The sequence below is a fragment of the Chrysemys picta genome, chromosome 11 (assembly GCF_011386835.1).
Source record: "Chrysemys picta bellii isolate R12L10 chromosome 11, ASM1138683v2, whole genome shotgun sequence".
In the NCBI taxonomy this organism is placed as follows: Eukaryota; Metazoa; Chordata; order Testudines; family Emydidae; genus Chrysemys; species Chrysemys picta.
Genome location: NC_088801.1, coordinates 59,978,612 through 60,003,349, shown reverse-complemented (window position 1 = coordinate 60,003,349; position 24,738 = coordinate 59,978,612). Strand labels below are relative to the sequence as shown.

At 38.9% G+C, this 24,738-nt stretch overlaps 1 protein-coding gene across 25 annotated transcripts in view; it reads right to left on the bottom strand.

Annotated features, from left to right (window-relative positions):
- ABI2 (abl interactor 2) overlaps positions 1 to 24,738 on the bottom strand; it is a 118,853-nt gene that overhangs the window by 40,720 nt on the left and 53,395 nt on the right. For 12 of the 25 annotated variants that reach the window (XR_010591366.1, XM_065560974.1, XM_005306202.5 and 9 more), the window contains 3 exons: positions 16,628 to 16,795; positions 6,162 to 6,338; positions 1,317 to 1,334 (listed from right to left, as the gene is read on the bottom strand). Coding sequence is in view for 24 of the 25 variants with exons in the window: in XM_005306202.5 (XP_005306259.1) it covers positions 1,317 to 1,334; positions 6,162 to 6,338; positions 16,628 to 16,795 (363 nt within the window). In the remaining variant the exon portion in view is untranslated. The remainder of the gene's footprint in view (positions 1 to 1,316; positions 1,335 to 6,161; positions 6,339 to 16,627; positions 16,796 to 24,738) is intronic. The other 13 variants (XM_024104038.3, XM_042851759.2, XM_005306203.5 and 10 more) reach the window with 3 other exon arrangements.

Sequence of the window (24,738 nt, the reverse complement as noted above, 5' to 3'; positions counted from 1 at the left end):
ATCTATAATGAAGTGAACATACAATACTTTTAGATCATTACTTCTGCATAACTTGGAGAAAGCAATGAAAACTTTGAGAATCTGCCAGCTGCTTTTCCAAATCACTCAAAGTTACCACACCAAGAATAGGATTTTTACAGAAACTCTCTTTGGGAAATTCAGTATTAAAAATGCATTACTACTGCATTACAAATGCTGTACTGTCAGTCTGGATACCTGGAAAGATACTGCAACAAATTAAGCAATCAATTTATAAGCATCTAGAAGATAAGGTAATAAGTAATAGCCTGCATAGATTTCTCAAGAATAAATCATGCAAACCACCAATCTAATTTCCTCCTTTGATAGGGCTACTGTACTATGCCTAAGGGAGAGCTTCTCCTGTCGGTGTAATTAATCCACCTCTGCGAGAGGCAGTAGATATGTTAACATAGTGCTGTCTGCACTGGAGGTTAGGTTGGCACAACTGCATCACCCGGGGGTGTGGATTTTTCACACCCCTGAGCAACACAGTTATACCAAGGTAAGTTTGTAGTGTAGAGCTGGCCTTAGGCTCACCTGGGAGTACTCATATATGACAGTTTTCAGGATTGTGGCCTAAGTACATTGATGAGTTAACATAATACTGCTAAGTTAGTGACATACTAAAAGCAATCTGATATTTTTAAGAGTGGTTCAACATTTTGCATAGTGATATTACCAAGTCTGAGAAAATATGTGTAAAATTTTGCCTTTATACATATAGTATTTTACATAAAGAGTAACTGACATTTATTTAAAGTAACTAATGTGTGATACTGCAACTTTAAAAAAAATGCAAAATTTAATATAAAAAATATTTTTGATTTTGCAACACAACCTTGGTGTCCCTTTATCTGAGTAATTTTACATTGAAATACTGGTCACAAAGTGAATCATAAATCACACCGTATATAGGATAAAAAGAGTATTACACAGGGGGAGGTTTAAATTCGGCTAATTACTCATTTATATGCCATTTATTCCTACTCAGTGTAAATATACTATTTCTCCCTTGTTAGGTGAAAACTAGCTCTACTAAAATGAGTCAACATTTCACAGTAAGCTTTTATAATTAACTGCAAATATTAGTTACATTAAATCCATCCATTTATATTGCAAAATGTCTAACCACACTGAAATCACACTGAGACTGAAGGTAGAATACATAAGGAGGGAGAAAGAATGGTTTATTCTTTTAAAAAATTATTATTAATGACATGCTAATTTCAAATCTCTCCCCATGTGTAATAGTCTCTAAAGAATAAGAATGGAAATCCAGCCCTGGGGTTTCTTACCTTAAATCTAAGCAACCACTTAATGCATACATGGAGCAAATAAAAGAGGTAAGGGAAAAAAGCATTGAAAGGTTAGTTGGAACTTCAGGATATGAAGAGAAAGGAAATAAAGAAAAAGTTAAGCATTCAGCATCAACAAAATAATGTATCAATAGATCATAGAAAGAGTGGTTAAAGCAGAATGTGCCATGAACAAAAGATTTTCAAGATGAAACTTTTAATAGACACACTGATTAATCAAACAGCCTCCAGATAGGTCTTAAATTTAAGTAGGTAACTAAATATCCAACTATTCATGAGACAGCGCAGTCACTCAAGTTCTCCCACTGCTAATATTCCAAGGGTCAACATTTTCCCCACAGTGACAGTGTTGGGTTCTAAGTGGATTAACTTTACAAGTGAATTTATACTAGGTGGCAAAAAGCATCCTCATTGATTATGAGAATTTGGATGAGAGTAAACTTTGTTTTACATGTACACCTCTACCCCGATATAACGCTGTCCTCAGGAGCCAAAAAATCTTACCGCGTTATAGGTGAAACCGCATTATATTGAACTTGCTTTGATCCGCCGGAGTGCGCAGCTCCACCCCACCCCCCACCCCCCCGGGAACGCTGCTTTACCACATTATATCCGAATTCATGTTATATCAGGTCGCGTTATATCGGGGTAGAAGCGTATTACTATAATTCCAATTTACTGAAGCAGAAGCACATTCATTCTGGAGTATTAACCTAATCTAAAAGTGTCCTGTCAGCCAGCCCTGTCATGTCAGCTAGCACTCGACCTGAAGTGATGAAAGATCTCCTAGCAAGGAGAACCCTGAATCTCAATTTTTTTGCACTCCAAAGGCTGAGTAAAATTGGGAGTTTAGGCACTAGCTTTTAAAGTTAAGTTTTATTTATGTTCTGCTGCCACAATGCCAGATCGTTTCACAAGCCCTATATTCAGAAATACCAGTCCATTGGTTTGACTATTTATTTGTTTTTTTTTAGTTCTAAGTAATTTTTAAGAATGCTGCATTTTCTTATACCCTATGTGATACTGGGAACACTGAACAGCTCGGAATCCCAACTGTTACTCATCTAGACATACCATATTTTGGGTCATCCATTGTTTAGTTCCCAAATAAACCCCACTATATTATATAGGTATAATACATTTTTCTGATTTACTGAAAATTTCCTCTAAATTACAAGGTCCACAGATCTAATGATCAATAGGCTCTCAGCTTCATGAAGCTACATAACCAGAACCAGACTTGTCAGTCACTGCCACGGAAGAGCATGGCAAGCTACTCTGAAGACCTCACCAGTTGAGACAGTTTCCATGGCAAAGGTTAATATCCCCTGTGGTCTGAAACTTAATGAGATTATATGCACTACAGGAATATACTGTGAGTTCCTACTGTAGAGCATAATTTTGAGCTAATTTGAATGAACTGAACAGGATTTTTTATCCTACTGGGGTCAGATCTGAGGATCATGTAATTCAGAGGAAGGAAATTTTTAGCAAATTAGAATAAAATTTCCCTCTTCTCTTTCATCTACAAGGCCCATTGCTTCATTAACCAATGGGATTTTCATAGTGTGGCTTCAGGGAGGGTTCAAACAGAACTAACTACATATAGGATTTTAAATTCCTTCTCCACTACTCAAACCACAGCATGAAACATTCTCTAACCATCCACTGATGCCTGCTTATACATTTTTGAAAAGGGATGAATGGATAACCCGGTGGCTGTGCTGCAGATCTCATAGCACATGTAGTTTCTTAGCCGGGTCAGCTGCTGCCACTCTCAGTGTGTGGACTTTGACCTCACTTGCTTGGAAAGAGACACTGACTTTTAGGCTTCATGGATTCACCATCTCAGCCATTTTGAAACAGTGGATTTTGATACTCTCTTTTCTTTATATATCAGACAGTAGAGAATCAATGGAGCACTGTGTGTGACAGAGGTAGATCTCAAAGGCTCTACCAACATCCAATATATGCCACAACTTCTTTCTTGGGAGAGAATTTTTCACAGAGCCCCCCAAAAAAATCATACTCGCCATTCGTCATACTCCATATCATTGTGGAATATGTAGTATTATCCCTCAATAGATAAGGCTCTAAGCTCTGCCACCTTCTGGGGGAGTAATGGCTACCAGGATTGCCATTTTGATGGAGAGGAAATATATGGATGCCTTCCTGTTGGGCTCAATAAGATAAAGAGTCAAGATGTTAAGGACCAACTTTAGGTCCCATGGCAGTGCTCAATAAATCTTAGGAAGATGAACTAAAGATGTAGCTATAAGAAATCACTTAACATCCCAGCATAAAGATATCCTCATCCTATCTGTATGCTGGATTGTGCAGCCACTGGACATTTTGAAGTTGAAACTGTAAAGCACTTGATCAGACACTGAACACCTTTTCTGCAGCTCATGAGAGTGAGGCTTAGATAGTCTGCACTGGGGGGGGGAGGGGGAGAACACCACCTTTGAAGAAAAATTGCTATACCAGAGTCAGGTCAATTATGCTAAATCCCAGGATTCAACACTCTTCCAACCCTTGTCCTCAACTGAGGCTGCTGGTGACTGAAAACTTCCTAGAGGAATAAAATTCTGCCCCTGGAGAGGAAGCGAATACCCTGGGACAGAGCTGGAGGGGATGTCCAATGGGTAGGGGCTACGAACACAGATTGAGGAACCTCCTGCACAAACTGGTATCAGGTGGCTGGGGAAACCCCTGGAGGGAGTCATGCTCAACATCTCCTGAGTCCCCACAGGAGCCCTTTTATGAGAAGGAGAAAAGGGGAGTATGGGGATGAGCTGGTTGGCTTGCATTATAGTTGTGTTTCGTGCTGTAGAGGTAAGTTTATAGCCAAAATCTTTCCTTTAAATAATGTTTTTGCTCTGTAGCAGAGAGCCCAATAAACCTCCTTGCAGCTATGGAGGCAGAACAAACAAACCACACAGACACACAAAAAATAGTGAACTCTTCAGTGTGAGGTGACTAGTTCTGTCTATAGAGTTGCATAAAGGATGAGAACCCATTAGTTAACAGATCTGTGGACCTCATAGACAAAAGAGAAACTATTATTTCAAGTAGCAGTACACACTGATGATCATTTGACAAACTACACAATGTTTACAGAGTTTCATGTCCTAAATAAAAATGCAGCACAATTTAGAGGTTCTTTGGAGCAAACTTTGCTTTTAAGCAACTGTCACAGGACCTGGTCACAGGGTCTGAAAATGTGATAATCCATTCATTTGGGCAGCTCTGATGTCAGATTCTTTCGCAAGAACATATTTTATCATATCACTTTGGGCTTGATCTTGTTGCACTGAAGTTAACGGGATTTCTGATTACAATGGGTGTACAGCTGAGTCTAAATTAAATTGTGCTGTAGCAGAGATAAATAATTTTTCCTTAATCTGTCCTGGAAGAATCTCATTAAATCAAAGTTATCATAAAAAAGCACTTTTATGCTCCACATGTTAATATATTCATTGATTCACCATAAGGAATTCTGCTGATATGCACAAATTCTTTTATAGAAGCAGACAGCAGATTCTAATATGAGGCAGCTGATTTCTTAAAGAGCTTTCAAGATATGAAATATTTCTGAAACATGTGCTGAAAAACATCATTTTTTTTTTACCGGATTATGTACACAAATTGAGTAGCAAACATTTCCAATGAAGATTAAGATATGACTTTGTCATAAAAACAATGTTCAAAAGCTCTTGAATAAAATATTGCTTTGTTGAAAATATCCTTAAAGAAGAACGCTTTGAATTTCAATTTTAAATTCAAAGCTGATTTGTCTACTTGCATTAGTCACTTAACTTTATAAAATGTAATTCAGACAGTGTGAAATAATGAAATTCATGTCAAGCACAAGAAATTTTGCAATCAAAGCAATGTTACTGCACCACTACTTTGAAAGTTTTGTGGATTTGTTAATGTATGTGTTTTGGAAATAATACTGCTTCATGTTATTTACATTTCTTCTTTCAGAAAGTAATGTTGACAATCCTCTTTTAAATTCAAATGGTTTCCTAATAGCACAAAAATGATAAAGTCACATCTGCTAAGATTTTATTTACATTAGATGTGATTTTTTAAAATGCATGTCTAATTTGCATATGGCATTACTGTGTACACCAACCAGGTATCTGCAAAAAAGCAGGCAGTTCTGGATCTAGCCAAATTTGCAGTTAGTGCCTAATTAGCTTGTGCAGTTCTAGTAACTACATGTAAACTCAGGCCCTAAAAATTGTACTGTTCATCCCAAATCTGTGTTTAAAAAAATTCCTAAAAAGGCATAACTGGCTGGCCCAAGTTTTTGTGGCAGTCTTCAGGTTCAGAAAACCCATTAGACATCATTCATGTTACAATTCCCTTCAACAACCACTAAAACTAAAGCCCACCAAATGCCGCCTTTTACACAAATACCTCCTGCTAGTGAGCCACAGAGTAGCACTATTGGTATTACACCTGGGTCAACAAATGCATTTTGTGGCAGTAACTCAGGCAGGGAAGGGACAGAGGGTTAATAGCCTCTCATTATTCAGGTACCTCCTGACAACGGATTCAAACAAGGGCAATGGCATTAGCCTCTATCAAGTAAGCAGGTTTATCCCTGCCCCAGAGGAGTTCCATGGTCATACGCATACCCAGAATCAGGGGTAAAATGGTCTGCAAGGTTAAACAGGACCAGGGGATTCCTCTGGACTAAACAAATTGAGAAAACCCACGCTGCAACGAGGAAGACAGGAATAAGTCACTATTCCAGGTCTTTACATTTTGAAACCATACAGTAATTTAAGAGTGTTTTATAACATCACCTACCTTCACTCCATGTCCAATATCATCTAGAATTGTGTAATCAATAGGTTTTCTAATGTAGCGAACTGGTCGCTCCAGGTTGGCTGGTGCAATGATTTTGTGGGTTCTTGAGGTGTTTTTGTTCGTAGTCAAAATGCCAATTTCTCTTCTAGCAACTTTCTCTTTATGGATGTCCACCGTCTGCAAAACATAATGCGTTTACCAATAGTGTTGAATATTAAGTGTACATTTGGTATTAAAAAATTGATTTGGCTCCCTGATTTTATGAATTGAAGTTATATACAGATATATCAGTATAAATATTTGCTGAGTAAGCGCTGCTTACACTCCTTTTGTTCAATCACTGTTAGAACTTACCACCTTCTGATTTCACTTGAACTCTTTACAATTAAGCAAAATCCCTCCTAATGTTTCCGCTCTATTAGTAAGTATTATTAATTAGGTTTCACTAATTTAACAAGTTCTGTACTTTGACAGCAATTTTAAATGTTAAATGAGTATCTATAATTTAATAGGTTTCAGAGTAGCAGCCGTGTTAGTCTGTATCCACAAAAAGAACAGGAGTACGTGGCACCTTAGAGACTAACAAATTTGAGCATAAGCTTTCGTGGGCTACAGCCTACTTCATCGGATGCATGTAGTGGAAAATACAGTAGGAAGAAATATATATATATATATATATATATATATATATATATATATATACACACACACACACACATAGAGAACATGAAACAATCAGCAGGAGAGAAAAAAATGGGCCATTACACAAAGTAAAACTATTTCTCGATGCTTATTCCCCCCCCCATACACACACACACAGTTCCTCATCTCTCCTTGTCAATTGCTGGAAATGGGCCATTTTCATTACCACTACAAACAGTTTTTTTTTCTCTCCTGCTGATAAAAGCTCACCTTAACTGATCACTCTCCTTATAGTGTGTATAGTAACACCCACTGTTCCATGTTCTCTGTGTGTATATATATCTTCCTACTGTATTTTCCACTACATGCATCCGATGAAGTAGGCCCACGAAAGCTTATGCTCAAATAAATTTGTTAGTCTCTAAGGTGCTACAAGTACTCCTATAATTTAATAGTCACCCTCCCAAACGTCTTTCACTCTGATGAGGCCCCAAAGGTCTTTTCCCAGTTTGTTTCCCCCAGTTTGTGTGTGTGTGTGTGTCTTGTAATACAAAACTCGGACATAATTAATTTGTTTTGTCAGACTGTGGAGTAGTTTCTCATTATAATTTATTCATTCATAGTGGCAGTGGTATCAAAACGGATAATATTGTTCTTCTCCTTTGACACAGAATTATGTTTAATACCAAACCTCCCCAATTTCCTGCAGCTTTAATTGCTAATCTCTCTAGGTCACTTGATATGGTTTTCCTTAGCTTGCTGTTGGATCCAGTTTCAGTAAAATTGGTCACATTTGAAATTACACCAAAAGAACTTGCACAAAACAGAGCAATTGTGCAGGGTAAACAGAGGTATCGGATGGATTTTTATTTAACTGGTCAAAAAATCCTCTGGAAATCCTAAGGGTCTTGGCTTGGGACACAACAAGGAAAGAGCAATGTAACTTGAAGGCAGACTTACTTTCTTATTGCGAAAGAAACAGTTCTATGGACCACCATTTCAAAGTCACAACAAGATAACAAAGCACTTGAAACCAACATTTTGGTCAAACCCATTGCTGACCTCAAATTTGGTCATTTCACATGAGGAAATTTATACTGTGAAGAAAGTTTCAGCTATGTGGGCTTATATAATCCTATCAAAATCACCCTCATTGCGATTTCTAGTTTCTCCTTTTTGTTACCATTTTAAACATGAATTTAGTGTTTGTGAATGGTAACAGACTGACTTTACGCAGTCAAGAGGGAGAGAAGTCCTCTTTATACAAAGTCCTATGTGTAGCAAGAGATCTGTTCTTTGCATGTACACATTCTCATAGCAACAAAAATAACTTTAGTGCTTTACACTCTTGTTTACACTGCAGTCAACAAAAGTAAGAGCAGACGGGATTCTATTTCATCTTGTGCATCAGAACCATTTTTATTACTTTCCAGTCAATTACACTTATGCAAACTCTTTCAAGAAAATAGGGTGTCCCAACAGAGCCATTAGCTAAAGACAATGGACTGCCAATATGTAATAACCTTTATTACTGATGATTTGGCGAGATGAAAGAACTCAGTTTGACTCAGAATCTAAGCTGGGCTTGAAGGCATGGCAATTAGAATATCTTTTTCCTGGTAAACTGAACATATGCGATAAAGAAAATCATCACTGGCAACAGTAGGCATGGAACCCAAAAATGCCATTAATACACTGACTTTTCAGAGAAGATACACAAGTTTTCAATCAATTTTAGCAAGACTTTCTTCAGAGCTATAATTCTACTCCATGGGAGGGAAAATACTGAACCTACAAACAGAAAATCATTTGTCTGTCCATGCCAGAAGAAAGACAGGACGTAGTAGATGTGGTTTAATTAGGCTTCTATTTTATTCACTTAAAATATCGGAGAGTACCCAGCAACAAATTGTACAGTGCAAGAAGGAGTGGGGTCAGCTCTCTGCTGTTCCAGATGTAGGAGGCCCCAAACTTCCCTACTCAGCACCCTGAAGGGATGCTTTCCTTCAAATCCTTTTCCAATCCATTTGATCCAACAACCGTATCCCTTCTATATCAACTACAAGTTTTAAAAGGAGTTAATTCTTACACAAAGTTAAATTGCACAGTATTCTTTCTTCCTCCATTTTAGGAGTAAAGAAAAAAATACCAGAGCATCTTATGAAGCTTAACTGATACACAAACACTGATCTAACAGTGAACTATGTTTCGTTTCAGTCCTCAGTATTTTCTTCTGTTTGCATAGCAACCTAGCAGAAAGGAATCCTGGTCCATAACTAGGGAGCCTAAGCACTGCGATAATACTAACACTAAGGCCTTGTTTGAAATGCTATCATGTAATTTGGACACTGTTAACCCATGATACACAACATTTTCCATGACATGTAACTACATTTTGCCAGGTATAGAATAGAGGCTTCAACTCCTTTGTTCAAAAATTAACTATGTAAACATTCCAATACAGAGAGTTGCTAAAGTCACTCTTTTCCTCCCGCTCTACGTCAGAAAAAACTGAAGATTCTGCCCTGAATATCAGGACTGTGCAGGGTCCTAAAATTGAATGGAAAGTTTGTAGTTCATTGATTACCAATAAGATGGCTGATCAAGTATAAATTTAAAAATGAAACATTCCAGAACTTTGCGCTAGACTTCTCTGTATTAAGGGCAATTAAAATGTAAGCACTATCCTTTTTTCTGATGGGAGAAAGATTTTAAATTACTTGTTCTTACCTTGCTCAACCATAATCTTGGCCGGGGCTATTAACTTTTGTAAGAGATGCCGTCTTGCCACTGCAGAAACTTGTTTCCATGAATTAAATAGTATCTTATTAAGAGTATAAACACATCGGTCTTCCTTGAGGAATACTGTATTAGCTGAGGCACTGCTATAGTTATCAAATAATGAAATACTCAAACTTATTAAAACAGAAAATGATCCAATGGAAATGGGCTTGCATGGCAACCCAAAACTGCATCTTTATCTTTTAAATATAACTACTGAACAACTGAGGATCTGACCGTGGCACTCACTTCAGTAAATATACAAAGAATTCTACCTGCAAAGATTTTGCAGACAGAGGTTTTTCAAGAAACTAATGTGCTTGGTTGGGAGACTATTGCAGATGTAATATCTTATTCTCTAAACCAACTATCTTGCAAGAACACTGAGGCAGTTGATTATATGAGAAACTGACAACTCAGATTAATCTGCAACCAAGGAAACAGAAATTCTATGATCCTCAATACACAGGTGACTACCATCACCACTGTCATAAATCCCTGAAGTAACAAGTACTGACGGTGTGTTTATTCAATAGTGTATAACTTCTATCAAGCTGATCTTATCATGAAAACATTTTCCTCAGAAAACCTCTGGAGTAAAAAAGATTCTATTTATTATCTTCATTTTAAAATGCATGGGCGTAACAGGCTCCCCCCGGGGTGCCACCTGAAACTGAGATACCACTGAGCCCTCTGACCTACCAGCCTGGGCTTCCCCTCACACTGTGCTGCTGTGCCAAGCTGCAGACCCACTCCCAGTCTTACACTTCCACCAGCATTCACACAAGTTGGGACACACCCAGTTGCAGTTACAGGCAGACTCTCTGACCAGCCCCTCAGGAGGGCTCACCAGGTGATGGATAAGCTTCTCCTAAGACCTATAGTTTCCCCTAATGACTCACTGCCCTGGATAGGCCCTTCCCTACCCACTATCTAGACTGAACGCATCTTGCCTAATGGGTGTCATCCATGTGTAACTACATCTGAAATACAGACACAGTCAATATTCATAACTTCAGCTACAAAAATGATACATGCATACAAATAGGATAATCATATTCAGCAAATCATAACTTTTCCAATGACAACTTAGAATTTGTCCCTAATCAGCAATTTCAGGCTACTGTCAACATTGTTTTGTGAACTTCTCCAAAGCTCTATTAACTTTGGGCCACTGCTTTCAATTGTCAGATGGTAAATATCTGGGCAGAATTTAGGAACAGTTACTATTAATCTTTTGATAAGCAATTAAAGATGACTCCGAGAAAATTAGAGTAGCTTCAGAAAACAGCATTTGCTAAAGAACACATTTGAGGCAGTTTAAGTACATGTTCCAACCTATTCTTCCATCCGTAACTCTCTAGGCAAGTTTGAAATGCTAATATTCAATATGTAATTTGGCAAAATATTGTACCAGTCAGTTCTGGAAAGGGGTTACACTAATAATGAGTGCATTAGATAATTTTTGAGCAGTCACCAATTTACTGCCACCTCTTACATTAGAAATATCTTCAAAATCCTGTAAGAGCAGTCTCTCAGATTATTAAATTGGCCTTCTAAAAGATTGACTATTTGTTGACAAACTTCAGAAGTGAAATTGCAAAAGGAGTCCTGAATGCTTCCAAATTGGATTTCTGAAAAAACATAAAAGATTCCATACAATTCTAACTAGGACTTGCAACTATTCTCAGAGTATGTGGCTAGTAGACTTTTAAAATTCACTTTTAAAAACTTGATTGGAGACAGAAATCACTAAGTTCAACAACACTGACAAATGTTTTTGGAAAGGAATGGATCTTAAATATTTTAAAAATACTTATTCGCCAGGAGTTAAACATTCAGAGCACTGGGCAGAAATCATATTGCATCAACACCCACCGCGGGCCTTCATGATGCTTTGTTTTAATTAAACACTCGGATTCCCCTGGTCCGCACCAGTTCGAACTCCAAACTCTTGTCCCTTTAAAACTGGCTTGTTGCTTTAACATAGGAGTCCCTGTTTACGTTTGGCAAGTTCACAAACTTGACCAACTGATTTTTAGAAGATAGTTGCCTAGACTCAAGATTTATATTTTAACTAATATCAGTTTAACAGCAGTTGTGATGGCATTGTTAAGATGCTGAAATTCATCCCATTCCATAAATTGGTAATACATGGTTCCAGTTCTGGAAAGTTATGCAATTGTGCTGGCACTTTTGGAGCTGGCTGTTGTTCCCATAGCTTGTGACAAGAGACAACTAACGGACAGTGGTTCCAAACTTTTCCTGACAGAATGCCACGTAGGGTGGGAGGTTCCAATGGAGGCTACATTGGGCTGGCTCACACATGCTCTTGCAGCTTAGCTAGGTGCCATGGGAGCAGTGAATAGAAGCTCAAGACTGTGGGTTGCTGGGGGGGCCCTGCAGCTCTGTACACATCACAAGCCACCCATTGGGTATGGTGTTGGAGGAAGAGGGATATAAATGAGAAGGACAAGGGCAGAGATCAAGAATGAAGCAGTATTTTCACTCTACCCCAGCCACCTGGATTAATCTCCGGCTCTGCAGTAGAAAACAATGAAAGGAACATTTACTTTGTGTGAGGTGCTCGGTTAGTGCTGTGCCCGTCCCAACTACTGCTACTTCTTGAGCTCTTTATGACAACACAACAGGAGTATCTTGATTTATGACATTACAGTTGACAGATGGAAATTTAAAAACTGGCCTTGTACACAAAATTATTTGTTACAAAACCTTACAAAATCACCCCTTAAACCACTTTGGCAAGTTTTCAGGCTCCAATATTAGTTTCGAGAATTCAGAAGCCATCAGTATTCTGTTTGTGAACTTCAACAACTGAAATAAATGTGGTATTTAGATATATTTATAATTATGAATTGATGTTTATATAACAAATGTGTTTAGGGTTTAAGCTTTCTGCCTACTAGTAAACACTATACAAGTAAAAACCATGACCTAATTATGAGAAAGGGATGCTTTCCTGATTAGGGACCTATAACCTGAAATACTCAAATGACTTTGTCAACTTTAATCTCAGTGCTCAGATTAAGTTTGCAGGGTTGGCATTTAGAAAAAAAAATAAGTTAACTGATCAAATTTGGCATTTAAATTAGTTGAACAAAATGAGCATGGATCTCCAGAATAGCATTTTTAAAATTAAGTGTCTTTTCAGAAGAGAACTGCACTTTAACAAACAAGCAATTTTGAAAAGTGTTCCTACTTAAAATGCCAGGTCGGCTTATTCTGCAAAATATTGATTTGGAAAGCACTTGTCTCATAAATTCCGGCTGACAGGACAGTCAAGATTCAGTTCTTCCTTGTTTAGAATTAAAGGCAGATTAGCTCATCCTTATCTCAGATTTTGTACTACAGACTGTTTTCCAAGCCTAAGGATCGTCTGAAGTGATCAAAATACTACTCTGAAGCATAGCCATGTATGAATTGAAGGAAGAGGTGGACCTGTGCCCATTCTGAAGCAGAGTGGATGAAGTAGATCAGCCTGAATTAAAATCCTTTGACTTTCTTGCACACATGAAGTATTCCAACTAGCACTAGAAACAGTACGACTGGCATCTTTACACTGGACGTGAAAAGTAATAAACACTGTAGAAGTCTTCTGCAACTGAGAATTTATATGTATTTTATTTTTTAAGTCTTCCAAGAAGTTCATCTTGCAATAGGAGCTATAATCAAAGCTTCTGGACAAGAATCATCTCTTTATTATTTCATACAGATACCGTTTATGAAATGAAACCAAATTTGATTTTTAAAAACGTATGGAAGTTGAACTATATTTGAAAGACAATATTGTACCAATCATACAATGGGATTAATTGGTCTTTGAACACTGAAATTCAAGCATTGCATATATTAAGTGTGCCTTTCCAGAGAACTTTGTATAAATTAATTTAAAATCGTCCTGCACTGCAAATGATTACCCACATGGCAGACAAATGAGAAATGACTGTGTCATTAATAGTTGGGGGTTGAGGGGGCTGTTCTTTTTGTTTTAAGAGATGGAACTACTGATATCCTTGCAGACTGACAGCAGCCCAGCACAGCTGCCAATGTCCCCAGTTAAACCTTCACTCTTATGGTATCACTGTTTCTCATGAAAGCACTGAAAATGTCCTTCACATGAAATGCTACAGTCTCAACAAAAGGAGCACATATTTAAAAAAGACGCCAAAAACTCTGAAAAAACATTTTTAGCTACATTTTGTTATACAAATGCAGCACTGAAAATGTTGGCAGATATATTTCCGTTAGCCTTTAGCCTTCCGTTAGGCACTGGTAATTTTGCACTTCTTTGTAATAATGAAGCATTTTGCATTTGTACTAGTGGCAACAAAATAAACTCACATTTCAATTAGTATAAATGTCATATATTCTCAGAAAGAAACAGACAATTGGAAATGCGATGGCATTCCTAAAAAAAGCTGCTTTGCATAAACTGCAGGACAAAAATATAACAAACTTTTCACATATGCAGCATACAAAACTGATCAGCCTGGACAAAATAATACTTTCCACTTCTATAATGCCTGCTGTTCTCAAAGCTCTTCACAAATATTAAATAATATATTTATTTTTACAGATTTGGAAACTATCACAAATTAAGTGACTGGGTCAAGATCACAGGAAGCCTGTGATAGAAGAAATGGAACCCAGACTTTCCAGCTTTTAGCCTCTCTTTTAACCACAGGGCTTGCAAGATTTGTCACCTACTAGACCGAAGACTAAACCTGCTACGTGGGGTGGAAAATACCTGGCTGCCATACCTCTTGCAATTTAAAGCACTGTACTCTGCGCACTCTTTAATGACAACATATCTAACTGCTTTCTGTTAAGTACATTTAAGAAAGTGGAACCTACTATGTCTCACCTTTGTTACTTTCTTTCCCTTCCTGGTTTCACTCCTCTCTTTCCTTTCCTATAATAGATGATGGCACATTTTCTCCTGTGCTGTCTTCAGTGTCAGCTTCCATTTTAACTTCTCTCCATCCAGCCCCTCTTCTCTCCTATCTATCTCTTTATCTCTACTTTGTTTCCTTTCTTCTCCCACTCTTCCCCCTGTCAAATAATCTTTCTAAATATCACACTAGCCTCTTTTAATTTGCATCAACCTCTCCTTCACCCAATCCCATCACATCCAGGACTGGAAATTTTACCAAACTCCTAATAGCCCGAGAACTATACCTATTAGTCAAAAATTGATACAAAATATAGTGCCCACCATTGTCCAGCAGAAATGCCTAGGTGAGAACCCAACCACCTCCTCCCCCAGCTACTGGGAAAGCAAGGATGCTGGAATTCCTGCCAGGGTGCTGTCCCAACATCCTGCTCAATGCGTTTCACATCCTTTTCTATCAATCACAAGCCAGTAGGTCTTTGGTAAATCTGTAGCCTGGACTCAACCCATTCTGGTGGCTGGAAGGAAGAAGCATTTTTGTCAGTTACACTGTAGCCCATTGGTTCTGAATAGCAGTAGGATTTACTCAGCTGCCAACAAAGCTACAAGCAGTGGCAAGCTACTTGCAGATTTAAGACTTTGTTGGACAGAGGGGGAAAGTGATGCATGTTTGAGGGATAATCTTCATAAGCACAAGGGCTAAACACAAGATTTTTTAAAATAAAAGTTGAGAGCCTGTAGAAGTTTATGATAGCCACTAGATCATGAAGCTTTTTGAGTTTCTCAAGTCCTGCTTAACCACAAGGCCTATGTCACTTATGAGTCCAACTTTTCTTACACATGTTTAGAAACCAGAAGAAACAGTTTATTTCATGTCATTTTAATTATATGCAAATATTAAAATGAAATACATAACTGATGTCGTGATCAAGCAACATCTTACTTTGGCAACACTTCTGGAAAAGCAGGCAGGTCTTAAGATTCCTCTCCCCCACAGAACGTTATATGATCTTTCTATCAACTTGCAACATTAAGTGTTGACCTGAATTGCTTTTGTAAAGAACACTAAAATGCCAAACACATGTAGACTTGTAGGGGGCAAAGGGAAACCTGAAAGAGATGATACTATCAGGAACCTAGAGCTGTGCATGTTTCACAGGAAAATACTCTACTCTGAGTGCTTTTCAACATCAACTCTTGTACTTCATTTGGTAAATAAGTAAATAGATTTTTTTTCAAAGACCTGGTTTTACATTTTACTTTATAGCTTAATTATATAAATTAATTATTTGAATTTACCGTGTCCCATAATCAATGTCAAGAGAAAACTAAATTAAAACACAATAAGTTCAAAATGGACAACAGGAAATGCTACTTTATTCATTAACAGGTAGAAACTACTGTTACAAACAGCAAGATTCAAAACAGAACAGAAAAAATAGCATCTGTATTTACACTAGCTAAATATAAATTATAGGGACTATCAAACCTCATGCTTCAGGGTATCTGTAAATTACCGTATATACTCTATCATAAGCCGGTTCGTTCATAAGCCGACCCCCCCCCCCCAGATGGATAAGTAAAAATGGAAAAATTTTATGACCCATTCATAAAACGACCCTATAATTCAGGGGTCAGCAAACTTTGACTCCCGGGCCATCAGGATAAGCCACTGGTGGGCCAAGATGGTTTGTTTACCTCAAGTGTCCGCAGGCACGGAGGTAAACCTAAGTAAACAAAGTGTCCCGGCGCGCCAGCGGCTTACCCTGACAGGCCGGGACAGCAACTGGTGGGGAAATGTTTTTTGGGGGGAGAAGCTGGGGGTCAGGGGAGTAACCTCTGTGACCACCCCCCCACATGACCCCATCCCTAGCCCAGAACCCCCACACTCTCCCCATCCCATCCCTTCCCACCTTATCTGGGGAGGGCCAGGGGAGGATGTCTCTGGCCTGGCTGGAGCTGCTCCAGCAGGCTGGGCAGCACGGCCGCAGCCTGCTCTGGCGGACCAGACTGGGAGGCGCGGCAGCAGCATGTCTTTTCTTATCCACACCATGCAAAACCAAACCCTTGTTTTATCTCCTGTATGATTTCAGTAACACATACTGGATGATATAAGTAAAAACTGTCTCACTTGTGAAATATGGTTGATTGAAGATTCCATGCGCCGAAGCTGGGATGCCTGGATATCCAGCATTTGGAGAACATTGTTGGCCAAAGTGTTGATCAGATAAGCTACACTTGCTAAGGACTGGGTTGTGTAGGCTTTGGTTTCTTCTAAAGCTCGCTGTTTATCTGCTGACTAAAAGCAGAAAAAGAAAAAACATTTATTAAAAGGAACTGACAGACATGAAGGTTTGTCATATGAATTGCACTTGCATCCCTCTAAAGGACAGGAATTTCTACAATTCTACCAAATCAAGTCTATCTCATTATATATTAAAATTACTATCTTTCTTGACCTAAAATTCTTAATTACCCAAAAAAGATTAAGTAACGGTACTAGTCAAACAGAGTTTCTTGTTTTTGCAATGAAAGGAAATTTTTTGAAGCTGTTATATAATATCCTGTCTCAAGAAGCCTTTAAAAAATACACTAGTACCACTACTAATGCTTAGTTAGCTCTTACACATGGGCTTGGCAGGATTCGGTTTAAATTGACAGATGTCAGCAAATGTCAATTTCAGCTGATACAATGAAACGGACAAGAACATATCCATCAGCAACAGTCTTCACAAGTGCAGTCCCCATCCTTCCCCTCTATGCACCTTGCGCCTCCAGGGATTGGGTGTCATTGGCCCTGCAGCAGCACAAAAAGCCCTCATGGGAGCGACTGAGCAGGGCTGTGACAGCGGAGCTGCAGAGGGTTCCCTGATGATACTGAATCCCTGCAAGTCCAAGTTGCAGGGGAAGCTACGGTCCTGGCAGGGTAGAGCAGAGATCCCAACCAGGGCTGTGAGGAGGAAGATGGCTGCAGGGGAAGTCACCTGCTGCTGAATGGTCTCCCCGGTGTCTAGGAGTTTGTCCACCTGGCAGTCCTGGCCAGGGGCATTTGCTCTGCCCGGCCAGGACTGCAGCCTTCCCTGCACTTTGTGCCTGAAGAGTGTTGCAGCACAGGGTGCCATCGCTGCCCTAACTCCCACACTTAATTTCATGCAACTGTGAAAATTAGAATTGTTAAAAATCAGGGGAAATTTTTAAATAAAAATCAACAATCAATCATCAAAATTGCAACAAAATAAAAATCGAATTCTGCCATGCCTACTTCTAAAGTGCTTTTCATCAGTAGATCTCAAAGCACTCACCAGTACTCAAAACATAAAATTTCCACAATATTTTTAAATTCATGATTGTTTATTTATCCATTTACAGATGCAAAATGCTCATTACAGAATTCCAATACTCCTCTCTCAACTTTGTGTGCTTTAATTAGATCTGGCAGTAAATGCCTGAAATAATCTGCCAAATAGAATATTCAATTGTTCCAATTATTCAGACCTCAATGGGCTTAAATGGGCTTTAAAAATGGGCTTTAAAATGGAAGTGAGTTTTCACAATGGATGAACTGTAATTGTTTTCCTAAAATGGTAGCAAAATTACCATACTAGAAAAATCACTTTAAAATTATTCAATTAGTAGTACATTTTATAAAAAACCTTAATACTCCTACAAGTTTGAATACAGGCAGTCGTCGGACACAACTGGTTCCTGAAAAATCATGTCTTAAGTCGAAACGTTGTAACATGATTTTTCCATAGGAACAATGTCTGATCGAGCATAGTAAAGTTGAAACTGATGTCATAAAGTCAAAACTGACATCGGAAAGTCGAAACAGGATGTCAATTTATAAACGTCAATCGTAATTTGAATGTTGTTAAGTCGAGAACTGCCTGTACTCTTCGCTCTCCTTTTTTAATCAGTCCTCACTTTGTTCAACTTTCAGACAACTGGACATGAAAATTTGACACTGAAATATTTAGGGATACCAAACCAGAAGATTGCCATTTAAAAATGTAACACAGGCACAGATATTTTGAAACAGATTTAGAATTAATAACTTGCTAAGAACTCATGCCCTCAGGTTCTGCTTTTCTCCTAGAACAGCAGAGGACATCACAAACACCTAAATTAGTTCAAGGAATACAGTTAAAAGCATTGTTTAAGATATGAGAAATGTCAACTGTTGCAAGAGAAACAAATCTGAGATTCTGAACTGATGTCATAAGACTAGATTCTGAACTCTAGTCTTCCATATTAACATATGCCAAAAGATAACAGCCTTTTATTAGGCAATGCCTATTCTCAGCATGGCCACAAAAATAACTCTCAGTACAGGTACCTTGGTTCTACTATGATTTCAAGTTATTTTTCTTTGTTCGTGCATCAATATCATAAGATAACTGACCACCAGGACACTGTCTACATTTGTTTCTACAGCATCCAGCAAAAAAGACCACTCATTCTGACCAGAGCCTCTGGGCACTACTGCAGTGATATAAATATTAAATAATACTAAAAGAATTGACTGCTGCCACAGAAAACAAAACACTGAATATTGTACTTCTGTGTAAAAAGAAGAGGAGGACTTGTGGCACCTTAGAGACTAACAAATTTATTAGAGCATAAGCTTTCGTGGACTACACGAAAGCTTATGCTCTAATAAATTTGTTAGTCTCTAAGGTGCCACAAGTCCTCCTGTTCTTCTTTTTGCGGATACAGACTAACACGGCTGCTACTCTGAGTACTTCTGTGTGTTTCATTTATCTCCCCCCCCTTAAAGAGTTTCACAAATGGGAAGGCAACTCCATCCTTTCATGTATTTATACCTACTCCTGTATTTTCCACTTCATGCATCTGATGAAGTGGGTTCTAGCCCATGAAAGCTTATGCCCAAATAAATCTGTTAGTCTCTAAGGTGCCACAAGGACTCCTCATTGCTTTTACAAATGGCCTAGTCTCCATGCCCCAATACTAAGCTATATTTAGATTCTAAAGAAGTTTTGCCGCTCACTCTATGTATTTTTCACACAGGTTAATCTTAAAAAATTGATATGTGCCTTTGTTATAGAGATACTAGCCGAATGATTCAGATTCTTATAATGCTACCAAATTGGTCAATGATCCACTTGAGTGCAAATATTTTGTGAAACACTGAATGTAAACCGTGTCTCTCTACTCCAGGAATAATTATTTCCAGGGCCTGAAAAATTTTCCTGACACCCACTTGCCTGAGGACTAAATTTGCTAGCCTTCATGAAAAATACCTATGTCAACATATACACAATATTTCAGTCTGTCACCACCCATCCCCCAAAATCAACATAATACATCCTCCTCCTAGTCTTAGCAGGTTCCTCTTTGCCCACATAGCTCCCTTCTTTCTCCCAGCCTGCTTCCTAGGAAAAGGGATGGCAGCTGCTGCTCAACCACACCAACGACTATTTCCCAGCTCATAATCCAAAGGGAGAAAACACTGGCCAGACAGTTTTTTGCCAACCCAGCAACGGCAGGAATTGACTAATGTATTTGACAACTACTATGAACACAAGGTGGGGTCCCTACGCAGAAAAATGCCATGGTAAGATGTCCCCTCTCCAACTTCCCTTCCATTATGACCAGCTGATGGGAAGTGGGTAGAATGCTGTCTCTAGGGCTTTTCATATCCTTCGGCTACTGTAAGTCTGATGTACTTGAAGACCCACCCCAACCCACCCAAAGAGAAAAGGATAGGACAGGAACGGGGGGCAGAGGGGGGAGAGAGAGAGAGAGAGAGAGAGAGAGAGAGAGAGAGCGAGAGCGCTCTGTCACCTTTCCCCACCCCAAAGCCTTTTGGCTGTAATGGAGATCCACCTACTTCCCTACTCCATTTCCCTGTGAATGACTTCAGCTCAGTTTTCCCAAGCGCATGAAGCATTACAACTGATAAACAACCAGACAATTTCACAGCTCAAAAGATTTGCGAATGGCAATAGTGAAACTGTCTGTAATCCTATTAGTTTTATTCTGCAGCATCTTGGCAATTCTATGAACAGAACCAAAAATGCCAATTTGAATCTACACAGAGAACATTCTGGCCAGCTGACATTAGAAATCTCCAAATGCAACAAGGATTTTTAACCATTTCACAATCATTAGCAGCCAAACTTTTTCAGACCAAGAGACAGGCAATTTATCATTTTAAAAACAGCACAGCCTGTGCTACGACTCCGTTGTTAAAAGAGAAATCTATTAATCTATTTTACGTTCAGGGCCAGCTCCTCAGCTGGTGTAGACTGATGTAGCTCCATTGAAGTCAGAACTAAGCCAATTCATACCAATTGAGGATCTGCAGCTTAGGGCTTGTCTTCACTGCAGCATTAGCTCGACTAATAACTCAAGTTCTGCAACTAATCCAATCCCCTCCACACACAAAAATCTGTAGCTCGAGTTAAATGGTGCTTTAAACTCAAGCGAGATGGCCCATCGAGGAAGTCAGTGCTGAAGCTCAACTGCTGGTGACTCTGGAGTAATGTAGTAGTGATGCAACAGACTAAATTACAACCAAGTCATCATCTGCTAATTCAATTACTCTGTGCAGTTGAGATGGTTCAGTGTGATCCCTCTCACTAAGGGCTTGTCTAGCCTTAAAATGCCACAGCAGCATTGCCACAGCGATAGCACTTCGGCGTAGGCAGTGTCTACACCGACAGGAGTGATTTTCCCATTGGTGTAGGTAATCCATCGCCACACCCTGAGAGATGTAGTTATGCCAACTTAATTTTCTAGTGTAGACCAGACTTAAGTGGAGTAACTCAAGGCTGATCTACACTGAAAAGTTACACTGGCATCGCTACGTCTCTCAGGTGCAGATAAAACAACCTAAGGCTATGGCTACACTAGAGAGCTTACAATGACGCAGCTATGCCGCTGTAAACTCTCTAGTGTAGCCGCTCTAAGACGATGAGAGAAAGCTCTCCCATCCACTTAATTAATCCACCCCCAATGAGCAGCAGTAGCTATGTTGGCAGGGGAAGCTCTCCCACAACATAGCACTGTCCACACTGGTGCTTAGGTCGGTGTAACTTATGTCCCTCAGGGGGGTGGCTTATTCACATCCCTAAGTGACCTACATTATACCAATATAAGTGGTAGTGTAGGCATAAGTCCCTGTGTAGACAGTGTTAGGTTAATGGTCCATGGAAGAATTCTTCTGTCGAACCAGCTAACGCCTCTTGGGGAGATGGATTACCTATGCTGACGGAAGAATCCCTCCTGTTGACGCAGGCAGCATCTACACTGAAGCACTACAGCGGTACAGCATCTTATGTATAGACAACCTAAGTGAGCAAACACTTGCAGTGAAGAAAACTCCTCAACACCAAAATAAAGAAAGCATTTACACATTTTATATTAACATTATCTTGTAACCACTTTTGTAACTACTTTAAGCACAGAAACTTTGTAATATAATACATGCATTTTTGCAGGCCATCTGTTAATCACAGTATTTTGCTCAGCCTCTGAAACTCTTTGAAAGAAAGCCGCACATATTTTGTTTGGCATAGGAACCTGAAACCTCAAAATTTTCACATGTACAGTATAACCTGCAAAATGTGCTGCACATGGAAGTTAATTACAATTGGCATTTGAGTTTACAATTGTCAGCCATCTCTCTGAAAAGCGCTATTAATGACAACATTCCAAAATAACTCGATTTACATCTCTCTAATATTTTGAGAGTAAATTTGGGTTTCATGAAAGTGATAGAAGCTAGCAGCTTTAGCCTGGGCCAAGTATACTGTGAATCTGCCCTCCAGAAGTTTCCCCACACAGCTATATTAAGTACACCTCCATCCTAAGATCAGATTTGTAATGATCAAAAATGGAGGGTAGAATGAAACCTAGCCATCTTTGACCTCTGAACAAAATATTCTTTAACCCCAAGTCTCCAGAAGAAAAGGCTGTATCTATATCTAACTGTCATGCAACTTTTCCCCCTCACATCATAGAAATCTAGGACTGGAAGGGACCTCGATAGGTCCTCTAGTCCAGTACTCTGCACTAAATATTATCTAGACCAGTGGTTTTCAACCTTTTTTTCATTTGCAGTCCCCTAAAACATTTCAAATTGAGGTGCAGACCACTTTGGAAATTCAATCTGTGGTCCGCAGACCCCTGCCATAGAAGTTTTAGACCGAAAACTGACTGAAAAGAATTCAACTATAAACACTGCACGTGCTCAGCACAGCATTTGACACAGCATGAGAAAGGGCGCTAAACTGTGAGCTTCTATGGTAATGACAACACTTTCAGGTTTTGACCTGTACGTGGGGTATTCACGTACTTTTCATTGATCAGAAAAACAGAATGCCTTTTGTGGGATCTGAAACTTTATTTTCAAAGTCACCCTTCGCGGACCCCTTAGATATTAGCCTGAAGACCCCCCCAGGTGTCCACAGACTAAAAGCTATTGTTCTAGACCATCCCTGACAGGTGTTTGTCTAACCTGTTCTTACAACCTCCAGTGATGGGGATCCACAACACCCCTAGGTAATTTGTTGCAGTGCTTAATTACCCTTACAGTTTTTCCTAATATATAACTTAACACAATTTATATATTAGGAAAAACTTCCTAATATATATTATAAGTCTCCCTTGCTGCTATGTAAATCCATTACTTCTTGTCCTATCCCCCAGGGTTAAGGAGAACTATGTACTTGAAGACTTATGTCCCCCAGACCCCACCCCCCAGTCTTCTCTTCTCCAGACATCCTACTTAACAATTTAAAAACTGTATTAACTGTTGCTAACATGCTTAAACATGTCAATTGACTTAAATAACAAATGTTCCCTCATAACTTGCAGTATCACCTAGGTATCCTATATATAAATATAGAGGTTACTCCAAATACCGAAGTCAAACGATTAAGCTATCAGTCAAAAGCAAAGTTTAAGCATAGTCACTGTTAACAGATCATTTCTGATTTTTTTAATCTTAAACCAGATTGATAACTCTAAAGATTGAGGTCCACTGTTTATCCATAAATATGTCAAGTACACAGTCTCAACTAATATACTTCAAACCTGACCTAGAGGGACTACCTCAAGGGTAAAATGGTAATTTAATCTCTATGCTCACTCAAATCCTTTACTCCTCTACCTCTAATGAAGGCACTGACCTGGCTAGATTCAAACTGGAGACAACTACACAATACAAAACAAAGTGATATATATTTTTATTTGTGAGGGGCAATACAGACAGGGCTCCATTATAAACCAGCACAATGGGGATTCTTTATTTAGAGTGCAGGCCGATGACCTGTAGCTCTCTGGTTCTCAGACGGAGAAACATAGTTTAGGCAAACTGAATGGTGACACTAATAAGCGTATGTCCTGGATTACATATTATGGGATGGATTGCTGAATACACTGCAACTCTCCCTCATTTAAACTAAAGTTAAAAACAAAAAAAATTAAAAACTTTATCCTATTTGTGAAAATGATGTATACATGTATAAAAATTAGGGCTGTCAATTAATCACACTGAATGTCTGTGATTAACTGAAAACAAACTCATACACTCAGACTCATAGACTTTAAGGTCAGAAGGGACCATTATGATCATCTGGTCTGACCCCCTGCATGCTGCAGGCCATAAAACCGTCCCTACCCCTTCCCTGGACTCTGCTGTTGAAGTCCCCAATCCTGTGTTTTAGTGACTTCAATCGGCAGAGACCCTCCTGCTAGTGATCCCTGCCCCATGCTGCGGAGGAAGGCGAAAAACCTCCAGAGGCTCAGCCAATCTACCCTGGAGGAAAATTCCTTCCCGACCCCAAATATGGTGATCAGTAAGACCCCGAGCATATAGGCAAGAGTCTCTAGCCTGACCCCTGTTAGCCATTAAACTATTTTAAAAATTTAACATGTTAATTTTTTTTAATGCATTAATTGCATACCTCTGGGTGGGGAGGGAGGCATCAGTGGCGAGGGAGCTGAAGCCCCCTGCTCCATGCCTCGAGCTTCTATTTGAAAATATAGAAAACATCCAAAAATATTTAAATAATGGTATTCTATTATTGTTTAACAGTGCAATTAAAACTGCAATTAATCGCAATTTTTTAAATCTCGCAATTAATCACGATTAATTTTTTTAATCGCTTAACAGCCCGAATAAAAATCACAAATGTCTATATCACTCTGTGGAGTCTTCTACTTTATCATCTTATTCCACATTTTTTTCCAGATGCAAAATGGAATCATCTGATG